Source organism: Egretta garzetta, unplaced genomic scaffold (genome assembly GCF_000687185.1).
Source record: "Egretta garzetta isolate BGI_Z169 unplaced genomic scaffold, ASM68718v1 scaffold292, whole genome shotgun sequence".
Taxonomy (NCBI): domain Eukaryota; kingdom Metazoa; phylum Chordata; class Aves; order Pelecaniformes; family Ardeidae; genus Egretta; species Egretta garzetta.
Genome location: NW_009258789.1, coordinates 1851762 through 1862250, shown reverse-complemented (window position 1 = coordinate 1862250; position 10489 = coordinate 1851762). Strand labels below are relative to the sequence as shown.

The window sequence follows — 10489 nt, the reverse complement described above, 5'->3', positions numbered from 1 at the left end:
CTTGGAACTTTTTTCCCATCCATTGATCAAAAGCCAGTTATTATAAATCTTGTTTCGGTGACAGTTTTTTCAGATGCTTTACGATTTCATTTTTCTGCATGGAGACACCATGAGCACATAACCATCAAGGGACAACATAGTAGCTTTTATAGTATAAAAGCTAATTATAATGAACTGAACTGCGAAAGGCTTGTGCTTGCTTACTTACTGTGTTGTTCACAGATGCTCTACATTCTAGATAACTTTCATAAAAGGCAAAAGTAAACAATTTGTTTACTGTAACAAAAATATAAGTTAACATAAAGGTGCCTTTCTTCAATTACAATTTTATTTGGGGCATTTTACATCACAGACTAGCGACTTACAAAAAAAAGTTGCTTATTACTAATTATATAAAGTTGGAAAATAAAGATCCTCCTAATCTATTGCCACACCTTCACCACCACAAATTAAACCCAATCCTGCTAATTTTTAATTTTGTGAATAGCCCAGTGAGACTAGACACGTGAGTAGCAGTTTGTAGGATCTGGCTACATCTTTGCATGAGGCCTCAAATTCCAAACAACTTCATCAAGAGCAGGATTGGGAACTCTATTTATCAATTCAGTCACATCTAGAAAAAGAAAAAACCTTTCTTAAGATAACTATATCTTGTACAGATTTTGTCCAAGGTCTGTAAAATGTGTATTATAATTCATAAATCTTGGTTGTAGCATGATAAACTTTTTAAAAGAAAGCTGTCCTACCATTTATGCCATGGTCATCTTATATGTTTTTACTACAGAGTTCTATGAGGGTTTTTTTTAAAATTAATTCTTAAAAGCAAAATTCTTCAGGCAAGTGATGGTAATAGGGTTTTTATTGTTCCAAATGATGCATCTTCTGGGTAACAACATTATCTTAAATACTACTTATTTGATCAAAGCTTTGCCTAAAACAAGTAAATGTATTTCTAAGTCGCTGGATAGCATGCAATATCCACCCCTACCCTACTTGGTTACCAAGGCCATCTAGTTACTTACAAAATAAAATAAGCAATCCCTAAAACAAGCACATGCTTCCTTTGCCTCGAGGAGGGAAGGGCAGGGGGGAGCTAACATACTCTGTTACTCATGCATGACAGAAAAACATTGCTTCTGAAGAGAAGGGCTTTGAAATAAAACCCCATAAGATGATCATGGCAAGAATGGCAATATATATTTTTTCCATATATATATATACACATATAGATCTGTGTGCAACACTTAGGGACTGGTCTTGCAGCCTCTGTACCTGTATGTAGACCTACTGGTGTCGGTGGGACTACTTGTGGGAGTACAGCTCTGCAGGACTAGGTTCCTAATTCAGTAGAAATGGAGGTACATGAAGAATCAGGAAGACTCTTGAAAAATAAAAAGCTTGTCTTTCTTTTGCAGTATACAGCAAGTAACTTCCTTCTGTGAAGCTACTAGGCTAGTCAGTTATTTGTACATTATATTTTTTGTTTGAAAATATATATTTTTATTACAGCATATGCAAAGTTTAATTGTTATACGTTTCCTATGCCCTCAAGTAAAAACAATTAGCTTTTAGTATCGAGGAAAGCTAAGATTAACATTGGCCAAACAGTGAGCATACAATGATGTTTTCAATGTCCGATATGTATTAAATGTTAAATAAAGGAATGATTGCTTAAACATAATGAAAAACCATGGCACAAACAATGGGCAATGGGAACCTTTTAAATAACCTGGAGAAAACAAAGATAAAAAGCTTTGAGAAAGTCTGCCTTATATCAACTCAAAAAAGTGGAGGGGAGGGGAAGGAGTAAGAAAAAAACCACCTTATAAAAACAAAAACGTCAACAAACCACCTCCAGCACGGAGATTCTACTAGCTAGGCACTAGAATGCACAACCACATTGAAATGCACAAACAACTGCAGTCAAGGGGACTACTCATACGAACGGATTAGAAAGGGAGGTCTTGACCCTCTGTCTGCTGCTGAGTTTCTCCTGAAAGGTGGGCAGTGCTTCTCAGCTGCCACCGCTTTCCTGCTTGACAAGATCAGCCCAACAGAAGAGGCTGGCTCGGGCAGTACCATGGGTTGCCTTTACTCCACCATCACAACGAACTCCTCCTGGCAAACTCAAGTCACCTTCTCTCCCCAGCTAAGTTTTTGCACAAGTACATCCCTCCGAAGTCTCACTTAATGGCTTTGTCTGTAGGAGACGTGAGAGCATGTGGCTCTTTGCTGGCGCCCAGGGTTGAAGCTGGAATAACGGGGAACCGATCCCACGCGGCCGAGGAGAGCTGCCTCCGTGCTGGACCTACGCTTTTCCTCTCTGCCTCAAGGAGCTCCGTAACTCGCATGAAACATGCATAGACCTTTCGTCCCTCCCGAACTGCGTTTCCTACACCAGCTTTTTAGGGAAGAGTATCAGCCCACAGTGTAATGGTAATTTAGTTGCCACCGAGTGACAATGCTTGACTACACATGATGCTACGTGACTGTACAGTACAGCTAGATAATGAAGCAAACAAGGTACTTTTCATGAAGTTTGAAATGAAGGGAAAAGGAGCAAAATGGAAAGAAATCCTGCACATTTTCACACTGTAGTGGCAATCTCTTGTGGCAACATGAATTAAGTTTAGGTGAGAGGAGGGTATTTTGCAAGCAACTGGCAACCAACAAAACCAGGCAACCAACAAAACCAGGCTTGCCTCGCACACTAGTTACAGACAGGAGAGATACTTACATTTCGGAATACAATATCCCCCTCTGCCAATTTAAGGTGTGCCTACTTCTACTTTAAATTAGATTCAGCTTCAGTTTTACAATTTTGTTTTTGCAATTACCAGTTCAATGGTGTTCACATTTAGACAAAATCCTCTGTAGGATTTCGAAAGCTCCTGGATGTTTTGTTGCTTTGTTCTGGTACTGTTATGGATTCCTCCCTCAAAGACACACTGCCAGGGAACAAAATCTGCAACAAGGATTCTTATTCTCTACAGCCTACAGCCTTTCACCAGAGGTGTCGTCCAGTGTAACTTGGCGGAGCAGTTGGTATCTGCAAATAAGGATAATAAACCCATAGCTGAGAGATCTAGTCTGTTCAAACATCAGTGTTATCATGCTACATGTACACGACAGCTTTCCAGACAGTAGTTCCAGAGTAAAGCGACACAGAGAAACTCTGCCACCCATACAGTACATTTACCTCTCTGTAAAAAACATGACTACCTATACACATTGATATCTCATTTTACTGTCTGATATTTTCCATTATGCTTTGTATTCACCTCAAAACAAAGCAAAACAACCAACCTCCCCCAAATTCTCTAGCTTCTTGTCCTTAAGCTGCCTTTTCCCTGAGCTGCATATTGTGGTATCAGAAAACACAGGCGTAGATGAATCCAAGCATCAGAAGGATGCTCTTCATTACTGACAACAAGGCACAAGCCATTTCATTTTATTCAAGTTAATGTCTCCCACTCTTACCCACACAGGAGAATCCTTGTATCTAGTCCCTCTTGTTCACCAAAATCAACCAAAACTTTACTTATTTAAAAACAAAAAGAGACCTGCAATCAGCTTATGTTTTTTGGTTTTAAATGTAAAGGTTGAGTTATGGAATCAGCTCATGATTCAAAATAAAGAAAACCCAATTCACATGAGTATAAACTGGCTCATGGGGAGATTTTTTACGAAGCATGTAGGTATGCATGAAAAATATGGGGATGAAAGTTCTTTTTCAGCAGTATGCCTGCTATATGAAATGCCTTCAAGTGCGAATTACACATCGTGTGAAAAACATTTTGAAAGTCTGTTTGGCATCACATTGCTAAGCCATTCTTAGAACCACCAGGCTGCAGAAAAACAGGTCTATCAAAGAATGGCATGCCAAACTATTGCCTAAGAAAGAAAAATCAATGCTATTAACATGAAAATATTCTCTAGTCCTCTGTTATGAATCCCTTTCTCAGAGATGTGCACATCTGTAACTTACAAAGAATTACATGTATTTTACAAGAAAATGGAAGAAACGCAAGAGACCACCACTATCTGCAACAAGGATTCCTATTTAAAGTAATGAACTGACATGTAAACATTTGTGTGACTCACATCATCTTGAAAAAAAATCAGGTTAGAAATTGTGTCACTTATGTTAAATACCTTAACACAAATCTAATTTGAAAGGGCCATTGCATATGCAGTGTCACAACAGAACTTGGTTCACTGAAGCTACACTGCAAAACGTGAACGGCCAACTAAAGAAATGCAAAATACTTTGTAATTACGTCCTTTGTAGAGGGAAGGGAAGCATTGCATGCATACTTGCTGCCCGAATTTTCATTTTGAGCTTTCCCCCAGCTGTGAATAAACTAAAAGCAGGTTTTTCAATGAGTAGTGGTTGTATATATCAGTGCATATCAAAGGTTTCTTAAATCATCACATTTTGATACTTACAGTCCCACCATTTAGCACAACTGCCATCTCAGTTGGCTGATAAACATTGCTTCTAAAAGGAGCACTAGGTCGGCTTCCCAAACTGCCGTTTCGAAATCCTGCCGTTCTTAGCGCTGTGTTTAGAAAAGAGAGATTGTTCTTAGGAACACAATTAATGCTGTGCGTCTCCTTTCAAATCATAAAAGTATCTTGCGTCCAGTTTCGAACTTTGCCATCGATTTTAACTTTCACGCTGCCGTACCAGTTTTCACATTGCTTTGGAACAGCAGTTTTATTTCTATAGTTGGGGATGGACCTCAGAAGAATCAGTTTTACATAAAATTAACTGTTTGCTGTGGAATGGGAAAAAATTTATTGGAAACCAAATTTTTCAAGTTTGCTTAGTCTCATTTCAATAGGAGCTAAGTGTCTCCAGTTACCAAACCTTTGATGTATCTTGTACAATGTGTTTTGCAAAGTGCTTACTGTATTGGTCTGGATACCATGGGGTTAAGTAAAATGATATCACATTTTGCTTTCTATCAAATTCAGAGGACAGGGATCCAAAACACTGCTTGAGCCAGTAAGCATGCTCACAGCCCCCCTGAGCATTACTTCAGCATGACTAGCGTATAAGGATTTTCCAGATGTTTCAGATTATATTTACTCTGAGAAACTAGAAATATGAAGTAAATATTGCCTTTGAATAGCTTAAACACAGCAAATGACTGAAGCAAAAGAGAAGAAACTGATTGTCCTTCTGAATGTTTATACCACAAATACATCAGTCTCTCCATTAATTTTAGCACAGGTTTGGATTCAAGATGTATATTCTGAATGAGAGATATGCATAGTTAGGGATATGCTGCTTTCTCTCTAAAGCAGTCTGGGGATTGGCACATACAAACTCTCTTTTTACTCCAGGGGTAAATAACGGCTTCACTGAATTCAGATGTGGCCAGGGAACAGAGCTCATTTATCCATGTGGCTCGCCTGGTTACAACGGGCAATACTCATCTGTGAGCTGGTAAATGGACACGCGCCTAGCTCAGGCACCTGGGGCAAGAATTTCTCTTAGATTTAATTCAAATTACAATTCTGCACTCTCTGGCTGAAATCGTGAATGAGCTGAAGTTTACAAGAATTGCAGCATAGACTTTAATGAAGCCAGGATTTACTGTAGTTGCACCGTGTGGAATAAGATTTAAGTGGATCCTACTGCCATATGCTGTCCTCTGTCCACTGCTACGCCTCTCCTTGGGAGCTGTGCACAGACACGGAGAACAGGCCTGATTTAGCACAGAAATTTAGAAATCCAGCCCTGCAAATGCTCAGTTACTGACTTCAGGTACACAGAGACCCTCACTTGCTCTGTAGTTTAAAATTAGGTATTTTTGCAGAACATTGAGAGAACAAAAGATGAAAATGCCTAAACTAGAATTATGTATTTTTTATTTTATATTTAACCACCTTAGGGTCAGTAGTAGTCTTTTTTTGTAGACTGGCTTCTTATTGTGTATTAAACACAAATTATTGCACTGGTATTTGCTAGTACACATGAAGGAAAAATCTCTTTATAATGCATACTATCATTACAATATTTCCACATTTACACAAAATCTTTACACACAATTTCCATGGTCATTTCAAAGTTCTCTTAAAGAGCCAGTAAATCAATTTCATATTGCTACCTTTTCCTTCCCTATTCTTGCAATAAGTCTAACATTCTTTTAGCATGAGAATCAGGGACAAAGCTTGTGGACAAAATACTCATTTGGGAAATTTTTTCTCATACCAGTTTTACCATTTTTCCTTGTACTTTTCCCATTACTATTAAATACATCTACATGCATAGAGTATGTAGAGGTAAAAAAAATTAGTGCCAAGAGCAAATGTCAGTCAAAGTCTCCTTTCAACACATATTTTAAATTTTGTTAACTTTGGTTTTAGGCATTGGCTCTGAGGGTGATTTGTGGTACTAAAAGTTATTAAATGCAACTCAGTGAGTACCAGAGCTGCTTAGGCTTGGGTTTCTTGACAGCTGTAGCATTCTACATTTCACATCCACATTTTTCATGTATAAGCAAATTCTCCTTGCCTTACAGAAGTTGCCCTAGTAGTGTTCACTGCACTTCCAGAGAGCACTGCAAACTCATGCAAATCGCCTTTTTCCAGGGTTTCTAAATACTTTAATAACATTTTTACAAGACACGGGTATGAAAACAACTCTTTTAAGTAGATATTTCCACTTATCTATTATATTACTATTAAAATCCCAGGTTAGTATGTTGTTTAGATGATGTTTAAATAACTGACTTCAAAATAGTTTTTCTTTATTAATGCTTAATATTCCTGGAATAGAACAGCTCTTGTTGTTATATACAACTTGGAGCTACATTTTGCTACGAAAGAGAGAAACTAGGAGAACATACGTTTGTTTGAACCTATAGCTTAAAGGTTGCTCAGATCCTTAAAATGCTGCTTAAAATCTTCAAAGGAAAAAAGAGCAAAATTACTAAATTACTTATATACTTATTCATGGAAATAACAAGAATTAATGGAAAATATGTTTATCCAAGCATGGTTTCTATTTAAAGCTAACTACTTACTAAAACAAATAGTACCATCAGGGAACTAAGAGGTGTTTTCTGGATATCATGTCTTCCAAAATTTTACAGCTAGCAGATCTTATATTCTTAAACATCATTCCTAAGTATAATTGAAGAAAGTACCCTTCCTTTAATTTCTAAACTCTTAATGATTAATTCTTGAATTTAGGTTAATTAAACGAATAAAGGAAGAGAACATTCTCCACATACCTGCAGAGCACCATTTGCTAAGAGATTCCAGGTGCTTAGCCACTGACAGCCGTCAGTGCAGCGCTCCGACTTCAATTAACGCCTCAGCAGCTGTAATGTGTGACTTGAATGTCATTACCTGTATTTACTTTAAGTCTCTACCATACTAGCGAGTTTTGTCTCCAAACCCTGTTGTCCTAAGTCTGTACTTAAAGAACCACTGCAAAGGAATAATGAATCTGTTTTGAGTTATTAAAAATGTATGTATCCTTCTCCCACATGCCATAGGAATAGGAATGACATGCATTTATTACAATAAATATTAATAAGGGCATCAGATAAGGAAATCTGTTTTGTATTGGACTGCATAAGATTCAGCTAGATTAAAGCAGAACAAAAATTGCACTATAATAGACACTATAATAATTTTATAGCTATCGTATGTCTATCTATTTCACTAAAAAACTTAATCACTGAATTATTAAATCAAAAAGGAGCTTCCAGTTCTTTTTTGAAATGTATGCATGAATGGGAATAACACAGAGTGAAAGATTCCAGTTTTGTTCTTAGGTCTGCCTTAGTCAGGAACAGCTCCACTGAAGCCACTGCAGTTACCTTACTCTGAAATTAATTTAATGGGGGATGGAGGACAGTAAAAGAGTGCTTTTACAGCCCATGGTGAAGCTGCCTCTGCTGCTCTGGAACATTAGTAATAAACAACCATTCTTTTATCCACGTGACTTTTTGTTTGTTTTATCACTGCCCTTGGTATATACTCACAGAACTTAACTCCTTTCTGTTCAAAGCTTCCATACTAGGAGGAGACCTTTAAAGTTCCTGCTAAAACACTTAAGAGGAAAAATGCCTTCCTGACCCGACATTGTGCTGAATGAGTGCTGTTTTCCTCCGTGTCTGGTCTATATCCAGAGGAAATGTCAAACCCAGAGGATATCAAAGATGATACATAAAGATTAATAGGAAAGTGAAGCGCCTGGACAACGTGCTCCAAGCCTTCTTTTGGGAGCTGCCAAAGCAATGTGGCAACTATTGACTGGGATACCAAACTCCTCTTCTCAACTGGAGTGCACAGAAAGCAGCGTGGCTAGTACCGAAATCCTTTACCCAACTACGGGACAGCACCAGATCACAGCCTGCACTACAGACCACCATTGGGCTCGTGTTGCCCATCGCCAGGCAGAGGAGCATCCCTGTGGATGTTCTGATAGGGGTTAAATGTTCAGCAATGGTTTGGATCTCTTAAGCTAACAGTTGATGCTGGCCCTTTCGGTAATAGCTCAAAAACATTTTCATTGCAGATTTTAATGATGTGTCATCACACATTGTTCTATGTCACCAAATGGCTATGACAAGGAAAGCAACCATCACCTGGAAACCTCTATCTATGCATACTCTGCTCAGACATTAAAGCTGTCAGAACAAAGACTGCCTGTGAACTTGTCTATACGCCACTTTGCATTTTTTCCCCAACAGTGTCACAAAGTGGCACTAAATCCCATTTTAATGGAAATACAATTAGTAATAATTATTTTGCTGCTCAAGAGGCTGAGCATTTTGTAACACAAAGCACTTGATTTTTTTCTTGGGTTTTTGGAAAATATTTCATATTAAATGTTGTTAGCTGATAATGACAAAAAGTGTCATTTAAACTATTTTAAAATAGAGGCTATTTTTTCCACAGTGATTCTTTTTGGCTTTCAGTGTTGGCTTTGCATTTGAAATTGTTCAGTTTTTCAATGAAAAAACAACATGCAGAAGAACCATTATAACCAAGGACGTATTGTCTGTATTGCATTTTCTTCACCACCACCACCCCAGGTGGTATCTTATGAAAATTGTAAAAGGGAACAGTATGTAGTGTGAAAAATATGGCATTTGCAATGAGCCTTGTTTTGAACACCTGAAAAACGTCTCATATAGATGATTTGCTTGGCTACTACAGAAAAATATAGTCCTCTACAGTAAATTCTTACCTGCATTATGCTCATCCATTGAAAAGGCTTTATTCTCCATGTAGCTCCGAGGAAGCTGTATATCTTCCTCAAAAGCAGTTTCACGCATCCTTGGCTGTGAAGTATCAAAATAATTGGGAGTGTTTTCCTGCTGTGATGGAAGGATGGTACAGTGGACCTCTGGGATGGCATGAAAAATAACAAACACCCAACCACTGGACACCAGTGCAATAGCAAGAGTGGGATCACTCCATTTGTCTCTTCTCTTTAACTCAGCATTACCGAAGAGGTACATAGTCATCCAGGCTACCCAAATCAGAATGGAAAAAAAAAGTGTTATAATGAGGCATACTCCATTTTTCTTCCATTTCTTAAACTTTCCACAGAGAGTGAAAAGAGAAAATCCCATGGTGAATACCATCAGAAACATAACATAAATCAAAGCCATCGCAAAATCCATTGGTTCATAGCTGCAAGCCAACTTGTTATCTCTGACAATCGTCAGTATTAACCACTCGGTTGCAATAATGACCTGAACAAGCATCAGGCAGATTGCCACACCAGCTAGATGCCAGCCAGACGGACTCTTCCCATGTCGAACTAGTCTACGAAGTCTCCAGGCTTGAGCTAGCAAGCACGAGAAGCACAAAGCAAAGATAACTCCCCACAGAAATCTTCGGGTAGAGCACACCATTTCATCTTCTTGTATGATGAAAGCAAACGTCAGCCCAAACAGTCCAAGAGTCCCAAAAAGAAAGAGGAAGTGCATTCCCAGGGGGCTCTTCTTCTCCTTGTCCTTGATGAAGGGCAGCCTCACCAGCAAAATCAGCATCAGCAATAATGTCGTCAGCACGCCTGCCCCCGCAACGGCCTCCACAACTATTCCCCAAATGGCATCCAGGTCGCACAGGTAAACGTACTGAGGGAGAAGATCCAGTCCGCACCCTCTCGACGTACTTGAGTTTTCAGAAGAGCCATAGCTGATCACGAAGAGGAGGAAGAAACCAATGGCTGGGTAGGTTTTCATTTTTCTGTCTGAGACAACAAAATGTTTATTTAGCTACAGTTCATGTTGGAGGATTTCACAGCAATTGGAAGCACAGTTTGTTTCAATAGCCCATGTTTACTGGTGTTTTACACTGGATATGCAGCTGGCATAGCCTACCCCCTAGTCCCCTTTGCCGCCCTCCTGGAAAGCTGCTTTGCCTGTTGGACTCAGAACGCATTTCTGTGTTTGCACAGATTGAAAACAACATTTCCAAACACTGCCTCTGCAAATATCCTAAAACACAA

The 10489-nt window shown here is 38.7% G+C and overlaps 1 protein-coding gene across 1 annotated transcript; it reads right to left on the bottom strand.

The window, feature by feature from the left end:
• Positions 1–3004: 3004 nt before the first annotated feature.
• On the bottom strand, positions 3005–10238 carry GPRC5B (G protein-coupled receptor class C group 5 member B). The gene is made up of 3 exons (XM_009649561.2): positions 9218–10238; positions 4450–4562; positions 3005–3049 (listed from the first exon to the last, which is right to left on the bottom strand). The coding sequence occupies exons 1-3, from the start codon at positions 10221–10223 to the stop codon at positions 3005–3007; spliced, it is 1164 nt and encodes a 387-aa protein (XP_009647856.1). The 5' UTR covers positions 10224–10238.
• Between the last annotated feature and the right edge of the window lie 251 nt (positions 10239–10489).